This window comes from Pelobates fuscus, chromosome 3, assembly GCF_036172605.1.
Source record: "Pelobates fuscus isolate aPelFus1 chromosome 3, aPelFus1.pri, whole genome shotgun sequence".
Taxonomy (NCBI): Eukaryota; Metazoa; Chordata; class Amphibia; order Anura; family Pelobatidae; genus Pelobates; species Pelobates fuscus.
Window position 1 is genome coordinate 124514906 of NC_086319.1, and position 18768 is coordinate 124533673.

At 38.0% G+C, this 18768-nt stretch overlaps 1 protein-coding gene across 2 annotated transcripts in view; it reads right to left on the reverse strand.

The window, feature by feature from the left end:
* Positions 1-1190: 1190 nt before the first annotated feature.
* SLIT3 (slit guidance ligand 3) overlaps positions 1191-18768 on the reverse strand; it is a 658792-nt gene continuing 641214 nt past the window's right edge. For both annotated transcript variants that reach the window (XM_063447449.1, XM_063447448.1), the window contains 4 exons: positions 8840-8994; positions 6763-7048; positions 3375-3583; positions 1191-2020 (listed from right to left, as the gene is read on the reverse strand). In XM_063447449.1, coding sequence (XP_063303519.1) covers positions 1782-2020; positions 3375-3583; positions 6763-7048; positions 8840-8994 — 889 coding nt within the window. In that variant the 3' untranslated portion in view covers positions 1191-1781. The remainder of the gene's footprint in view (positions 2021-3374; positions 3584-6762; positions 7049-8839; positions 8995-18768) is intronic.

Consider the following 18768-nt stretch of genomic DNA (forward strand, 5'->3'; position numbering starts at 1 on the left):
CAGCACTGTATATTCACTTTATAGGGCGCGGTTTATCACTCTGTCTACCTATACATATCTTGTGCTATGGCACTCATCTGCTGCCCTTACCTCCCCAAGTAGGCACCACATCAGATTCACACCCTCAGACACCTTTTCCAGCATTTCTGACACCAGGCGTGGCATTGCTCACGCCCACTGACCATTTTGGGAGTGTGGCTATCAAGTGTGGCAAAATACCCCCAGGATTGTAGTTACTTGAGATTTACTTGAGTGTCCTCTTGTGAGTTTGGTTATCGTAGTTATTGATCTTGGTTTGTCTCAACTACTCTGTATCCCTGACCTTTTATATTGTATCTCCATTGCCCTTGACCGTGGCCAGTTATTTGGCATTTCAATCTCTGCACATTAAGCCCAGTAATACGTACTGCTATATACTGTATTTCCTGTACTTCTGTGACCTTATTTTGTGTGTTGGATTACCTATCCTGACAGGGAAAGAATGACAGACCAATAGGAAGGAGGAAAGCAAGAAATTCATAAAGCGAGTGAAAGAGTGTTATATGTGGTGAAATGAATAGGGCAAGGGACATGGGGAAGAAATGAAACCATGTCATAGGTAAGGTATGGGCCAGTCACATTGGGAGGGAGAGAGCAAGACATATAAATACATACTAGCACTCCCCGAAAGCTCAAATCTGCATGCACACTCTTCCTTCTGTGAGCAAACAGTGAATTCAAAACAAAAAAAATCTGTTTACACACACTTGTGGCAGCTTTTAAGCACAGCAATTAGCTCAGTAGTTACAATTTTGAGTTCTGAGAATGGAAAATGTGATTCTAGGGATGCAGCAATTACAAGTGAATTAAAGGCGTAATGGGCTGAAACCAATTGCTTGTTTTACAAGCAAATCTTAATATCACTTATTTTAAGTTGAAACACTTCATTCTGTTAACCCATACATTGTAAGACATAGTAAAACATATACAAATATATATTATGTTGTATTTATTTGCAATACAACTATATGCCAGTGCAATACAGAAATACTTTCGTCATGGGACACTAAAAAATGCATTGAAAGCTCCCAAAATTTCTAAAATCATTTAATACACAAAATGAAGTATTCTATTCCCCAGGAGGATGTATTTTTACAAACTCATTTCAATTTAGCAAATTCAAAATTATAAACCACAGAAAATGTAATGAATAGTTTCCAAGCGTTTCATTTTAATTTCTTCATCAAAATACTCACAATGAAGTACAAACTAGACACACCAGCATAAATTAATGCTTCTCTTTATGTTCCTAACATCTAAAAGTTCTCCTGCATCTTTGTTACAAAACGTTCTCTGTAACAAACACATTCACAGTTAAGAAAATATTTCTTAAGAAAAATATCCAGGGACATGAGTAGTAGTTAGATTCGCAGAATAACCAACGCTGTCAGACTGAGGCACATCCTTAAAAATCAATTATATAAACTTACCAATTATTTATTTTGTTAGGCTATGAATTATGTATTACTTTTTTGGTAGTATTAAAAAACAAATTACAGTAGAAATAACTATATGATACATATATCCAAGTGGTGTGATATTTTTTATATAATAAAGAATGAAAATAGTCACTTTCAATAATAAAAATAAGTTCTATTTTTTGTTTATTTTACAATATAGTAAATATTCTTCTCTTCTTGAGCTTCACTCTGAAAGCACACAGTTCTTTAACTCAATGCAGCATTTGCTTTTTGCTTGTTTGTTTTTTCCTTTGTCGTCTATTTTCCTGATGGTGGGTGATTTCACAAGCATTGTGAGCAGCCACATTCAATATATCGCTCCAGTTCTTCTGAAAAAGTGGATCCATCCAAGCACTGAAACAAATATTTCCGTCTCTTGCTACGCACTGGGACACAGCATTGGCCATTACTGCAGCTGCCGTTGCATTCCATCCTAGGAACTTTGGTGGTGGTGCTACAGGATGTGTAGCCCTGCTGTTTGCGGACTATTTCCCGGACAATCTCACCCTGGCAAAGATTCTCTGTGAAAAAAGAAAATGATCATTTTGTAAAGCCATTGCGACACAAATCAGTCTTAGCAGAATGACATTCTATGATGTTATCACAATCCCGTCATTAAAGAACAGTCTTGCTTCATTAGCTTAATGTGGCTCTGTCAGTTTTGCATTTGAGTATTCCCTAAAGATATATATTTTTTTTAAATACTCATGTTGACTCAATCAAAAGATATCAGAAGATGAAAACACACTACTTTTCTTCTATGCGAGTCCCAGGTTGACAAAACGATAAATGTTGGAGCTTCCGGTTGTGGCAATAGAGTATCTTCTCATGGCTCACAAAAGTTGGTCTTTGGAGTATCCTGCGGGATCGTAGGATCCTCTATTGACCTCATTGTTTTGCGTGCAAGAGTGACACGGCTCCTGTCTAATAGACTGCTTACTATATTACCATTGGGTGACTGTCACCAGCTGACAATGTGGAAGCGAACAGCAGAGATTGGCTGAGCCTACAGCCTAAACAGATACAAGATTGTGATCAATGCACAACATCCAGTATATTCATATGCAACATCCTTTTTAGCTAAATATGGTCTGCAACATAAATTTAATATTTGATTCTACGTAATACGTTTCCATGAAAGGATGAGAAACACTGGTGTAGGACACATCCAGGGAGGTGAGGCTAATGCTGCACAAGCAAAGCAATTTAACTCCTAAATGGCATAGAGACTGCAGGGACAAGATCAATATACAAAAACTACTTCATTAAGCTAAAATTGTTTCGGTGTCTGTAGTGTCACTTTAATTATCTATTACCAATTTCAGATGATAATTTTTAAGACAGAATATAAAAATTCCCATAAAAATAATCAAACGGTTTTACAAGGATGAACAGTTTCACGTCCTGGTAATACTTATAAAATGCCTCCATCATCAGATGGAACAAATTAATCTGCATTTTAGGAAAACAACAAGAGGGGGAAAAAAGCAAACAATTATTTGCTTGTCAAGTGTCCCGTCTGTTGCCTTGCGCAAAACACTTAGTGTTAGCCATTTTATTGTTTTGGCCAGCAACAGTGCCTCCACTCCAATTGGTACTATACAATAGTTTGGCTACAATGTATGATACACAATTCTGTTACATAGATCAAACATTACAAAATCTGCCAAGCATTTTTGCTAACTTTGTTGTGTTCATTATTTCATTTTAATTTAATTAGTTTTACCCTACCCACCAATAACAAATCAGCTACTTAACAAACATTGGAAAAAAGTGAAACAGACTTTCCTATATTTTTGATAACTAGAAATTGATATTGTATATATGGTAAACTTTGTTTTTTTTATGCAAAACTCATTAAGGTCTATGTCTCACCTTTCTCACAATGCTCTCCAATAAATTGTGGCTCACATTCACAGTATGGGTCACCTCTTTCAGAGAGTTTGCACTGGCCATGATTACACTTAAAATTTCGGCAGTAATTCAAAGATTCATTCTTCTTATCACAGTACATCCCTGTGTAGCCTTCACTGCATTTGCAAGTGTACGCACTATTCACCACTACACAGTTCCCATTTACGCACCTGAAAATAAACAGAAAAACTTTAAAAAGATGACAAAAAAAGCTTTATGCACATACTTTGTATTCAAAATGCCTCAATGTACCCCATACCAAAACTTTAACTGTGTCTGTGTTCACTGCAGCGACGTACAGAGAACTCCTATAAAACTTATAGTTTGGTTTCTACTAAATGGAGTCTGTAAGCAGCTTGGGTAGATTTAAATATTTTAGATTTCATCATGACCCTGCTGCCTTCTGCATGAACTAAATTGTTAATCATTATCTTTATTATTTTTATTAGTGATATTGCAGAAGGTCATGATGGTAAGATATGTCTTTTTGCTGAAGATGCTAAGATATGTAACAGGGTTGATGTTCCAGGAGGGATAAGCCGAATGGCAAATGATTTAGGTAAACTAGAAAAATGGTCAGAGTTGTGGCAACTGACATTTAATGTGGATAAGTGCAAGATAATGCATCTTGGACGTAAAAACCCAAGGGCAGCATACAGAATATTTGATAGAGTCCTAACCTCAACATCCGAGGAAAGGGATTTAGGGGTGATTATTTCTGATGACTTTAAGGTAGGCAGACAATGTAATAGAGCAGCAGGAAATGCTAGCAGAATGTTTGGTAGTATCGGTATTAGCAGTAGAAAAAGAGAAGTACTCATGCCATCGTACAGAACCCTGGTGAGACCTCACTTAGAGTATTGTACGCAGTACTGGAGACCGTATCTCCAGAAGGATATTGATACATTATAGAGAGCTCAGAAAAGTGCTTCTAAACTGGTTCATGGATTGCAGGATAAAACTTACCAGCAAAGGTTAAAGGAGCTTAACATTTATAGCTTGGAGGGGGGATATGATAGAAACATTTAAATACATAAAGGGAATCAACACAGTTATGGAGGAGACTATATTTAAAAGAAGAAAAGCTACCACAACAAGAGGACGTAGTCTTAAATTAGAGGGGCAAAGGTTTAAAAATAATATCAGGAAGTATTACTTTACTGAGAGGGTAATGGATGCATGGAATAGCCTTCCAGCTGAAGTGGTAGAGGTTAACACAGTGAAGGAGTTTAAGCATGCGTGGGATATGCATAAGGCTATCCTAACTATAAGATAAGGCCAGGGAATAATATTTAGAAAATTGGGCAGACTAGATGGGCCGAATGGTTCTTATCTGCCGTCACATTCTATGTTTCTATGTAACTGCTCATTGTGTGTGGATTTAAAGAAATACAAAAAAAATCACGTCTTGGATTCCATAGCCTTTGCCATAGTTTGGATATTTTAACAAATTGCTAATTCAGATGGCAGTAGGCTAAGTGCTCCAAACCATCAGTGACAATTGACAGCCTAAAATGGAGTGCAGGAGATCTTATACATAAGCACTCTCAATCATATCTCGTCCTCACTTGTTAATTTAAATAATACTCACTGCCTTCCCATTTCACTCTCCAGCACAATATATTAATAGTTGATGAAGAGCAAATAAAATAAATACAGTGGTTTTGTTATTTTACATTTACTACTGTCTCTGTCTTCCTCCCAGATGTAAGCATCATGAGAGGGAATACGCAAAAAGTAAATTTTAGGATATGCACCTTTGTCAATAACAGTTGTCTAATAATATTACATCCTCCTTTAAAATGAACCCATTTCAAAACATGTCTAATGCCTACACCAGTGGTTCACAAACCTTTTAGGTTCAAGGCGCCCTTAATATTTCTGTATTTTCCAGGGTGCCCCAAGTCAAATTTTCTAGGTTGTATATCTGAACAGCACTGCCGCTATAGTGTTGGTGTTTGAAGGGATGCTTGTATACATTTATTTATTTGTCTTTATGTGATGTTTGCGTTTGATTACAGGGGTGTGTCTGAATGTAATGTTTACTTTTAAATGTGGATGTACATTTGTGTGAAGTATTTGTGTTTAAATGAAGGGGTGTGTTTGTATGTAATATTTGTGTTAAATTGCAGGAGTGTGCTTATATGTTGTGCTGGTGTTTGACTGCTTGGATGTATGCACATACATACTTACACAGATATTCATGCACATTAACTCACAGATACATGTCCGTGTATTGATATGAATCTGTGTGTTAATGTGCATGAATATCATATACACAAATTCATATTGACACCGACACATAAACACATATAGATACACACTAACACATACACACACATAGATACAAACCAACATATACACACATGCACCCTTACACACACAAACATTGATACATGTCCACACCATGATACATATACACACTGGCATAAAAACACACACCATGACACACAGATGCACATAAGCACATTGATATATACATATACACACACAGATACACACACCATGACACACACACACTCACACTCACAGTCATACTTACCCACATACAAACACTCACACTCATACACACTCACTAAAACTAATATAAACAGTCATACACACTCACACACAAGTGGCTTGGAGTCCTGCTGCTGTGGAGGGTGGCTTGGAGTCCTGCTGCTGTGGGAGTGAGAGGTCTGGAGCTCTTTATGCTCCTCTCTCCTCACGCTGTGGCTGCCTCCTCTCTCTCCCGTGCTGTCTCCCTGCAGAATGCTGGGAGAAAGTGACAGGCTGTCCCTTCCTCCCAGCCAGCCGACATTACAGGGTCCCGGTCGCGGTCCTAAAGGACACTGGCACTCAACTGGGTCCCTGTTGAGCACTAATGTTTTCCCGGTGCTATAATTATAGCACCGGGAGGCGCTGCAGCACACAGTTTGGAAACCGCTGGCCTACACAATGAGTGTCAACAGAAAGCGTAGGGATTGAGGTTAATATTAGCCATATTGCTCAGTGAATATATAATACAATTATATTAGAGCATATTAACAAGAGGAATCCTAGGCCTTTCGCAGTCTTGTGATTCTCACGGGCCAGATTTAACACAGATTAACATGCTGTTATGCAACGGGAATAAAGAAGAGTTTTATTTTATTTTTTACATCTAAAAATGCTTACATTATCTATTGCAGTGAGCTTGGCAGTGCACATACATCATGGTATATTTAACTCTTTGTAAGTATTAGCTGTAACAATTTAATGGCGCTACCTGAGCTACAAAGGAATTATATTTCAATCATAACTTCTAATAGCATTCTATTACAAAAACAGCTCAATTCCGCAAGACAAGGTTTATTCTCCCAAAACGTACTTGTGGTTGACACAGACATCTCCGACTTCTTGATCACACAGAGGCCCAGTCCATCCTGGATGGCATTCACAGATGACACTGTTTTTTTCCATTGAGCGACAGGAACCGTGCTTACAAATATTGCAGGACTTGCACCCAGGAAATACACCTATGGAAACCGGAGGCAGGTAACTAAAGTCCTGCAGCTCATTGTTAATCCGGACATCGTGTATACATCCATGGAAACCTATGGGAATACGGTCAGTTCTCTGACGCATGGAAGATACTCCTGATGTTGGTGGGATTCCTTTAGAGAGAAGATGATGCATTACATTTCTAGATATTTTTTCTTCTATTAAATGAGCATGCTTTGTTGTATAACAGAACCAGTAGTTACTAGTTAATTATTAAGAAGAAAGATAATGTTATTTTTAAAGCAACACTCCAAGCATCATAACCACTACAGCTGTAGTAGTCATGGTGCCAGGAGTACCCTGGTGCCGCACCATTTAGGAAGTCGCACCTTTACTACTAATGCCAGAGAGACAGAAGTCCCTAAGGAGGAACATCTGTTAGCTCTCCTGAGCTAAGCTCTGCAATTCAATGCTTAGCTCATTATCTGAGAAGTGATCATCTAGCATTAGTAGGGAGGGAGGAAGGGAGAGGCGCCTCAGGGATTTCTGGCTCCTCCTTCACTCTCCCTGGTTCTGCCTCACTCCATCCTTTCAAGCTCGCTGTCTTGGTGTCATTTTTGATCCTGGCCTCACCTTTGTGCCTCTTGTCCAGTCTGTTGCTAAAACCTGTCAATTCCAGCTTTAAAACATTGCCCACATCCGCCCCTTTCTTACGCAAGATGCTGCCAAGGAGCTTGTTCATGCTCTAATAATCTCTCGGATGGATTACTGTAATTCTCTCCTAATTGGTCTCCCCAGAAGCCGTACTGCCCCCCTACAATCTGTGATGAATGCTGCTGCCAGGCCATCTTTCTCTCCTGTCACTCCTCTCACCCCTCTGTCGATCCTTACATTGGCTTCCTGTACCCTGCAGGTGTCAATTAAAAATACTAACCCTTATCTATAAAGCTCTTACCAACTCTAGCCCCTCTTACATTTCTTCACTAATCATAGGTATGCCCCCTCTTGGTCTCCCCGCTCTACTGGTGATCTTCTCCTGTCTGCTGCTCGCACCCTTACGGCAAATTAACGCCTGCAAGACTTCTCACGGGCGGCTCCTTTTCTTTGGAACAGCCTGCCTACCCCTGTCAGACTCTCCCCTAGTCTTCAATCCTTTAAGAAGTCCCCAGGATTGATTATGGCCTCCAAGAGTAACTTCTATCTCTCAAACCTTCCTCTTGCTTTCTCCTAAAATGCCACACTCCAATCTCACCTCCAGTTCTGTTATCTAATATGACACCTATAAGCTTGGACCTTGGAATCAAAGTAAATTCTTTTACACTACTTTCCCACCATGTCTATTTGCTGCCTCCCTCAATACCCTTCCTATCGTGTTTTTATACTCCACCTCATCTAGATTGTAAGCTCGGATCCTCAACTACCTATTGTTCCTGTTAAATTTTGTTATTGTCTCATTTGGTAAATTTCCCTTTTATTGTAAAGCACTGCGCAATAAGCTGGCGCTATATAAATACCAATAATAATAATAAGGATGGCAAAGTGAATTGGGACATCAAGGGATTACAACAACAGATATTCCTTGTTATTGTACACACTATTAAATAATTTGAAGCAGGAAACAAAGCATTAGTTACTGGGAAACATTTTTCTAAACAAAGAATAAATATGAGTTGCAAGCTGTCTTACAAAGCAGGATAGAATAGTACATTGTATATAAGTAAAATGTATTTACATTCATGTATAATTAATTAATGAATGTTATTTCAATTAATTTGCACAGGGTATTTATTTGCTCTCTAGGTATTTAGTTTAGTAATTTGTGTCTTTTTTTGTGCCCAGTGATGTATAACTCACGGAATTCTGAGTATTCTTACAAATGTTATAGTAGTTAGTAAAAAAAATACGTAATTGCAAAATGTTCCAAATTGAGCACTGTTCCTTAAAATTATAAACATCAACTTTACCTCCAAGATAAAGAGGAGTGTTCTGGTTCAACGATGGCTGTTTCTGCAGCTTCCCAAGGCTTTTAGGAGTTCCTTTATCTACAACTAAGCTAAGGCTCTGATTCAACATCACCAGCTCAACGGTATGAAATAGGCCATCATTGATGGTTTCCACGCTGTAAGATAAACATTGCAAACATACATCAGTATTTATATTTGTTAGGTCAATGGCTTTCTGGTCATTGAGATATATATATATATATATATATATGTGTAATTCAGTACATTTGTTACTCCTAGGTGGTATCAATTAAAATCAACTAATTTATTCACAAACATATAAGTATTCAGAAATGTTGCCTGTGATCACACTTTGGTATGTATCAAATATCATTTAGGTGGATGTTATAATTTACACTATAGTCACCCAGATCACTTCAGCTCATTAAAATGGTCTGGGCTCAGTGTCACTGTCCTCTTTAGTCCTGCAATGTAAAACATTGTAGTTTTAGAGAAGCTGCAATAATTACTTGCATGGCTATCAGACAGCCACTAGAGGCACTTCCTCGATTCTAGTGGACTCAAAGTCCTTTAAACAGCGCTGGATTTGCTCACGCTCTGCATGAGGACATCCAGCGTCCGTGAAACTCCCAAAGTTAAGCATTGAGGCAATGCTTTCCTATGGTGAGGTTTTAATAGACTGTGCAGCACTGCCCCAGGAAGCACCTCTAGTAGCCATTTCATGAGTGGCCAGTGGAAGTATACTCAGGCTGTAATGTAAGCACTGTCTTGTCTCTGTCAGTGCTAGCTGCAAAAAGAATGAAGGGAATGATTATACTTACCAGAACAACTACATTAAGCTGTAGTTGTTTTGGCGACTATATGTCCCTTTGAGCTAAAGTTGTTTTGATACCTGTAGTATTCATTTAATGTATTAGTGAGATAATGAGCTTCTTATGCTAAATCCATAAAAACACTATAGGCTTTAAAAACATATAAAAAAAATATTAAAAGCTGTTCAATTGATGATAGAATCAGCACAAACCAAGCACAGAAGCCTGGAATACGCTGGCATTTCATCCAGACATCTGGAGACAGTGGCTTGGCAACAGGGCAATAGGGAAACCCACAGGCAATTTATTACGTATTTCTTACATAAATCTTGAGTTTTCTCCAAGACAACGTAAACATAATCTTACTATCAAACTGCACAACAATGGGTTAAAGTGGTGTGTACACGTACACTAGCAAAAATAATGCACAAAGTTAGAATGAATGTGAAATTTAGGAAGATACAAATGAAAACCTGCACTGCAATTGTAATATATACATATTTATACAAAGGTGCATTGGAGTCACTATAACTACTTCAGCTCATTGAATTGGTTATGGTGCGTGGAGTCCCCTGGCCCTTTCCCACCATTCAGTATTAAACCATTTTCAAGCAGTTTAACACTGAATGACGGCCCCTGGCAGAGACGTAACTAGAAACCACCGGACCCTGGTGTGAAAATTGCACTCACCCCCCAGCCCCTCCATGTGTCTCTCCAATATCCCATGTGTCTCTCCCAACCCCTCCACTTTTCTTACCCACACCCCAGGCCCCTCTATGTGTCTCTTCCATCCACCCACATTTGTAACAGACATACACAATCACTGACAGACAGACACACACACACACTCACTGAGAGACACACACACTCACTGAAAGACAAACGCACACACTGACAGACACACACTCACTTACAGACTCATTGCCTCTTGGCGCCCCATCCTTTGGGCACCTCATGGTCGCAGGGGTCAGCAGTGCAGCCAGCCCCCCTGGAATGAGTAGTTCTGCCACTGGTTCCTGACTTTCCATAGCCCCGTCCCACTGGCTGTGTAGCGAAGGCAGAGATTACACACTTACTTCTAGCCATACCAATTCATATCACCCATGGGGACTATGAAGGCTGAATGGTAAGCTGACACACCAAGCCAATTACAGCCACCAATTACTGCTTAGGCTAATGCTTCCTAGGGAGAGGAGCTGCTGGGAACTCTCATATAGCATTAAAAAAACAGTTTAACACTGAATGGAAGGACGGCGCAAGAAGACTTTAGACACTGTAGCGACTTCATTGAGACGAAGCAGTAATAGAGCCAACAGTGTCCCTTTAGTTATTACTGATATTTTGTTATTATATGAGATCTGCCTCCCCATATAAACCTTTTGATCTGCACCTGTACAGGGTGTGCCTAGAATTTGAATGATGACCATACAGAAGAGGTACGTCCGTTTATGTGGTAAGATAATTTTAACTGCACCCAGAGAGAGTCCAATATGAAGGTCAGAGGAATAATGAGCAATGCTCGGTAGTTGTGTGCTAAGCAGGCGCCAAAAGGGGTGCTGGAATCTCTGCACCAATTTCCCAACTTCCTTGTGTACCCTGTATTGATGCTGGAGCTGCGACGTCACCCCACCCCCAACATCAGTACAGAGTAGAGGCGAGCTGGGCAATTAGAACAAATTCCAAGGATGAAGTTCTACAACAGCTCTCCCTTTCAATATATAGGATATAAGGTTTGATGATTGAGATGAACAAGAAGCATCCTAAAAGATTTTTAACCCCTTAAGGACACATGACATGTCTGACACGTCATAATTCCCTTTTATTACAGAAGTTTGGTCCTTAAGGGGTTAAAGAAAGCATAAATTCTAGAGTTGCAAGTCAGATATTTATCATAATCAAATATTGAATTGCATCCAATTGCTTCAGCTGTGAACTGAACTCCCAGTAATTTATAGAAATAAATACTTGAGTCAGCTGGCCAAGTAAGGATAATTTAAAAAATGAGTTTGAAAAATTGAACTTTTAGTTCCTAATAAAGGATTTAGTCAGAAAGTTATGGTCAGGATTAGTAAAAGTAACTAGGCTGATTCAGGATAAACAAATAAGAGCATCGAATATGCTGGGCTCTCTTGGTTGTTATATGTTCCCAGGGCCCCCAGATAATATTCCCTATGTAATGTGTTTGTTTATTAATTCATTTGATTCTGTATCAAGACAATGTATTGATTGATTCTTTTTGGGAGTACTTGAGAAATATGAAGGATTACCAAATCAAAGTAGATATTCTAAACTTCTAGAACAGAGAGAAACCAGGTTAAGAAAATGGGGCAAGCAAATTAATGCTCAAAAAGAGGGACATTTCTATAAATATGACACTAATTTTATATTTTATGCTACTACTTGTAGAAATCAGTCTGTATCTGCTGGTTCATTTTACTGTTAAAACCTCTTTAAGTTTAAGTGTTAAAAAGTCTCTTTAAGTTTAAGCCTCTTTGGAAATGTTAACATGAAGCCAGAAGTGTACGGGCACAGAGCCGACAGACAATTGTTTTCCTTCTCCTAAGTATTATTAGTGTCAGGCTGTTTGTTGGCCTTGGGTTGTGAAACTGGTTATAGATACATAAACACGCAAATTATGGTGAAAGTTAAACTGGCAAAACATGCTTTTAGTTTGCTTATTTTGCAATTTAAATGGGAAGGGGTTATTGATTTGTCAAACTCCTGAGAGATATAAGTACAAGTGGCAAATTATATTATAAATAGAAAATGAAAATAAAATCTCATGGAAATTACATTTGTTTTTACAATTGATTTTTCATAACATGTTTCTGCGGTATATTTTCATTAGTACTATCTGATGACTGGTATAACATTTGACATGTATAAATATATATCTTAAACTTGTGTCACCAAGATTGTTCAGAAACATATTACCTGTCAAAAAAAAGTTAAAAATCATAGGAACTAATGCTTTAGAGCAAGATGAGTACGGCATATGTGTAAATCAAGAGATCTATGTGTGACTGGATGGCCATGACACTGACCTTTTAGAATGTGCAGAATTTTGGAATATGTTACTTGATGCAATTTCCAAGAAGACCAGAATTCATAAAAGACATGCTTTGCGTAATTTATGTTTTGTTTTATAGTTCACATATTGGCTCTACATATGCATCTGGGTATATGATGTACAAGATTTATTTAATTTTCAAATACTTAATTTAACAGAATGAATACTGGTTTATAGAGTTGATCAGGGCATAACGTTAGGGGTTGTGTACATGGGGCTAAATGGTCAGATTAAAATTGCAGTGGTAGAGTGTAGGGCCTCACATTCACCAGCCAACACTGCACACACTGTTATATCATGGCTGTATAGTCATTTTGTTAAGTTGCTTTGAGAAATTTGTTAATGATTTGTCCAAGTGGGGGGGAGGGAAGGGGAGGGAAGAGAAAAGGTTTAGCTAGTCCTGATCTCATGCAGCCTAACAGATTTGCCCGTTTGAGTGAATATGTTGTGAGCATCAGCTCAGGAGTAGCTGTACTGCAGGAAGCTGTTCCTGCTAACAGCCGTGGGAACAGCCCCTCTAGTACGGGTGGGGTTGAGAGGGTAAGGAAGTCTAGACAGGTTGTGGTGGTAGGGGACTCTATTATTAAGAGAGTAGATAGGGTAATCTGCCACTCTGATCGACTCAACCGGACAGTTTGCTGTCTCCCTGGTGCTCGGGTCCGGCATGTTGCCGACAGAGTGGAGGGATTATTGGGAGGGGCTGGAGATGACCCAGCTGTCATGGTCCATATTGGTACCAATGACGAAGTCAGATGAAAATGGAAGGTCCTAAAGAATGAGTTCAGGGAACTAGGAAGTAAGCTAAAGAAAAGGACCTCCAAGGTAATTTTTTCCAGAAATATTACCTGTGCCGCGCGCTACAGCAGAAAGGCAGCGGGAGATAAGAGAGGTCAATGCGTGGCTAAAGTCTTGGTGCAGGAAAGAGGGTTTTGGGTTTTTAGAGCACTGGCCCAATTTTGCGCTTGGGTACAACCTGTATAGTCATGATGGATTGCACCTAAACGGAAGAGGGTCTGCTGTGCTGGGGGATAGGATGGCTAGAATGTTGGAGATTTTAAACTAGTGGTAGGGGGGAGGGTCAAAGCAATCTAGAAAATGGAGATAGGATGTAAAGGAGATGGGCTTTAGCTCAGAACAAAGGGGGTGGAGATGGGGGGAGGGGAAAGCTCAGAACAGAGGAGGTATGTAATATTGATAATTACCCAAAAAGTACAAAAGACTCATGATAATATTATATGTATGCTTACTAATGCAAGGAGCCTATATAACAAAATGGGGGAACTAGAGGCAATAGCATACACTAAACAATATGATATAATAGGCATAACAGAAACATGGTGGGATGAGACACATGACTGAGCAGTTAATTTAAATGGGTCCACATTATTTAGGAAGGATAGGAAAAACAAGAAGGGTGGTGGGGTATGTTTATATGTCAACCATGAGTTAAAGTCAAATCTTAGGCATGTGGAGTGTGATGAGGAAAATGTGGAGGCTTTATGGGTAGATATCTGCTTGGGGCAAACACAGGGAAATCAATTATTGGTTGGGATATGTTATAAACCACCTAATGTAAATATTAATGAGGAAGAACTGCTGTTAGAGCAAATTGAGAGAGCTGCAAATCAAGGTAACACGTTAATTATTGGAGATTTTAATTACCCAGACATAAATTGGGATAGAGGGACTAGTACTTCAGCAAGGGGAATCAGGTTTTTTAATGTGTTAAATGACACCTTTATGTCACAACTGGTACAAGCACCAACTATAAAGGATGCTTGTCTGGATCTCGTCATAACAAACAATGTTGATCTTTTAACCAACATTCAAGTAGGGAAGCATTTGGGAAATAGTGATCACAATATGGTAAATTTTGAAATAAACTCAAAAAAAGCAAAAGCAAGTGGGGTATACTAAAACATATAATTTAAAAAAAGCCAATTTCAATAAGATTAGGGCAGCTCTACAACATATCGACTGGCATAAACTCCTTAGTGATAAAAAACACTGAGGATAAATTGAAACTATTCAAACAAATATTAGAAAGGTACATTTCTCAGTATGTACCATTGGGTAATAAATATAAAAGAAACACATTAAAACCAATGTGGCTTAGTATAGAAGTAAAACAAGAGATTAAAAATAAGAAAAGGGCATTTAAAGCATTTAAATCAGACAAATCAGAGGCATCCTATTTAAGATATAAGGAAGCCAATAACGCTTGCAAAAAGGCAATTAAAGTGGCTAAACTAGCAAATGAGAAATTGATGGCTAAAGAATGCAAAACCAACCCCAAACATTTTTTCAAGTACATCAATTCTAAAAAAACTAAAAATGAAAGTGTAGGTACACTGGAAATAGAGTTGGGTTTATTAGCTAATGAAGACCATGAAAAAGCAGAAATTTTAAATAACAATTTTTCTTCAGTATATATTAATGAGGATCCTATGGCAAGAGATATGCAAACGATTGCTGCAAAAAACTTGCAGATAACTTGTGATTAGATAACTCGAGACAAGGTGCTACAGCTATTAAAGAAAATTCATGTAAATAAAGCTCTGGGGCCTGACGGTATTCACCCACAAGTACTTAAGGAGCTAAGTGGGGAAATAAGTGAACCTCTGTATTTAATTTTTCAAGATTCTTTTGTTTCAGGTGTTGTACCGGAGGATTGGAGGAAGGCAGATGTTGTTCCTATATTTAAAAAGGGTTCAAAATCCTTGCCTGGAAATTATAGACCAGTGAGCTTAACTTCTGTAACTGGGAAAATATTTGAAGGGCTATTAAGAGATAATATTCAGGAATTCATTGGGAAGAACTTTGTTATTAGCAATAATCAGCATGGTTGTATGAAACATAGATCATGTCAAACTAACCTAATTGACTACGAAGAAGTAAGTAGAAGTATAGAACAGGGTGTTGCAGTGGATGTGATCTACTTGAATTTTGCCAAGGCATTTGATACGGTTCCTCACAATAGGTTAGTCTTCAAACTAAAAGAAATTGGTCTAGATGAATATTCTTGTTCTTGGGTAGAACATTGGCTTAAGGATAGAGTACAACGAGTTGTAATTAATGGTAAATTTTCAGGCTGGACAAAAGTGGTAAGTGGTGTCCCTCAGGGTTCTGTTTTGGGACCACTTCTATTTAACATATTTATAACTGATCTTGAAATAGGCATTGAAAGCCATGTTTCAGTTTTTGCAGATGACACAAAACTTTGTAAAGTAATAAAATGTGAGCAGGATATTGCTTTGCTGCAGAGGGATTTGGATAGATTGGGGGACTGGGCACTAAAATGGCAGATGAAATTTAACGTAGAGAAATGCAAAGTTATGCACTTCGGGGTTAAGAATGCACAAGAAACTTACACACTAAATGGTAGTGAATTAGGGATAACCACACACGAGAAGGATTTGGGAATTGTTATAGACAACAAATTAGGCAGCAATATGCAATGTCAATCTGCAGTTGCTAAAGCCAGTAAGGTTTTGTCATGTATAAATAGGGGCATAAATTCTCGTGATGAAAATATTATTTTGCCTCTTTATAAATCGCTGGTAAGACCACACCTTGAATATGCTGTGCAATTTTGGGCGCCTGTTCTAAAGAAAGATATCATGGCACTAGAAAAAGTCCAGAGACGAGCTACAAAATTGATAAAAGGAATGGAGCATTTTAATTATGAAGAAAGGTTAAAAAAATTAAATCTGTTTAGTTTGGAAAAACGGCGCCTGAGAGGGGATATGATAACTTCATACAAATATATTCGGGGCCAGTACAAACCATTATCTGGAAATCTATTCATAAACAGGGCTATACATAGGACACGAGGTCACACATTTAGGCTGGAAGAAATGAGATTTCATCTAAGGCAAAGAAAAGGTTTTTATACAGTAAGAGCAATAAGGATATGGAATTCTCTGCCTGAAGAGGTGGTTTTGTCAGTCACTACAGATGTTTAAACTACAATTGGATAAATACTTACAAAAACATACAGGGATATAATTTCTAATTAGTGGGGTAATAGCTGCTTGATCCAAGGAGACATCTGACTGCTATTTTGGGGTCAAGAAGGAATTTTTTCCTAGTTTGTGGCAAAATTGGAAGCGCTTCAGACTAGGTTTTTTGCCTTCTTTTGGATCAACAGCAACAACATATGTGAGGAAGGCTGAACTTGATGGACGCAAGTCTCTTTTCAGCTATGTAACTATGTAAGTGGAAAAGGATCTTAAACCGATTCTATCACCTAAGCAGTGATTAATATGAAATCTAAGAAACTACAAGGCGCTAACGGAACTGCAACCAAATGCAGAGACAAAAACATTTGATATTTATTGAATTTTCTAGTTTTTGTTTCACCACCATCTATGTCAATAATTTCTACTCTTCCATAGTTGGCCTGACACAAGCCATAGCAAAGCTATCAAGATATTTTTATTCTTCATCTCTACATTAGCTTTATTATTTGTCTAACAAACGATATGACTTTTTTAACTGTTTATTCAAAGAAGCCTTTGTTTGTCTGTTTCTAGTGACATTTTTTAGAATGTACAGTTTAGTACAAAACTAATGAATAATAATAATTGATGCCCTTAAAATGTTTACTCTAAATTGTTGTTTCTCTACTAACGATATCTTAATCCCTTTTTACCCTTCCCTTTTAAAGCAATAAAAGATTAGTGTGACAATTCTGAAAAGGCCACCGTATTATGCAGAACCATTCCAAGCCTTACAGATCGCACAGAGCAAAGGTAGCCAATGAGTCATAAATCTTACAGTAATGAGATGTCAGTTCAAATGGAGACCTGCTCCTTGATCAATATGAAGGTCAGAGGAATAATTAACACAGTGTTGCTTTAGGAAGCAGATCCATAATACCCCATGATGAGGAAACTGGTTGCTGTCACTGTGTTATTGTTTAATCGACATCTAAGGGCAAGGGAAATCCTGATCTGTGACTTTGTGGCTATCTCCTGAGGGGCACCCTCCATCAATGGTAATTAGCTGTATGCAGAGGGCCATCATCAGCAGACCTGAACACAGCTCAATTAATTGAAAAAGATTTACATAACACATACACATAAAAAAAACTGGTTCATTTTTTTACAGCTGGTTCATTTTAATGAGCCTTTATAATTACATGGTGATTGCAGATTAGATTTAACCTTTCTCGTATAGAAATTTCAAATTTTACAAAAATTATAACACACACAACACATGTTGTTTTACTTTTTTAAGGATACATCATCTATCTATAAATAATAAGTGGATAATAAAAACATTACATGCATTGATTCCATCCTTTATCCTATACCCAAGATATCTATTTAGGCAGTTCTCCAGCCATTATTATAACAGAAGTTATTTTATTAATGTTGATTTAAGAATATGCATGTTGGTTTACTACATGTATGTTTAGTGTGGTCTATGAATACTTTGTTTCAATGGAATTAAACATACAAGATGAATTAAATACAACTGTATTACAAGACATCAGGTAGCTGAAGTTTTCCTCTAGTGAATGAAATGCCTCAGTGAGGAAGAGCTATCTGGAAAGAGCCAGTGTAACTGAGTATTAGCAGTTGTCCCTGTGCCACGCAGTCCCAATATGTGTGTGATGATACCAAATTAAACATTAGCTATCAATGAGGACAGTCCAGTGGATGTGAGATTACTGGAAGTGATGCCTGGTTGAGAGAGTTCTGATCGTATATGATGCTAATCTTACTCTGTATATCAAAGAATAAAATAGTACAATATAACATGGATCCACTCTTCAAATAAGCAAATGAAAAGTTGTCTACTTTTAAAAGCATGGCCTTTTTATGGGTTTAACTTAAATTGCTAAACTCCAAAAATAACAGCTTTACTTTTTTTTAATTTCCCAAAGGGCCCCTGGCATTCAAGGAAAATTAGAGGCCCAGTCATGTTTGGTGGTCTTATTTTAATTTTTTTTTAAAAGGTGACATCCTCAGTCAAAGTGGCCAAGGGGTGTAGCTGAAAGAGTAATATTTACCTGAAACTGACCCCCACACCCCACCCTG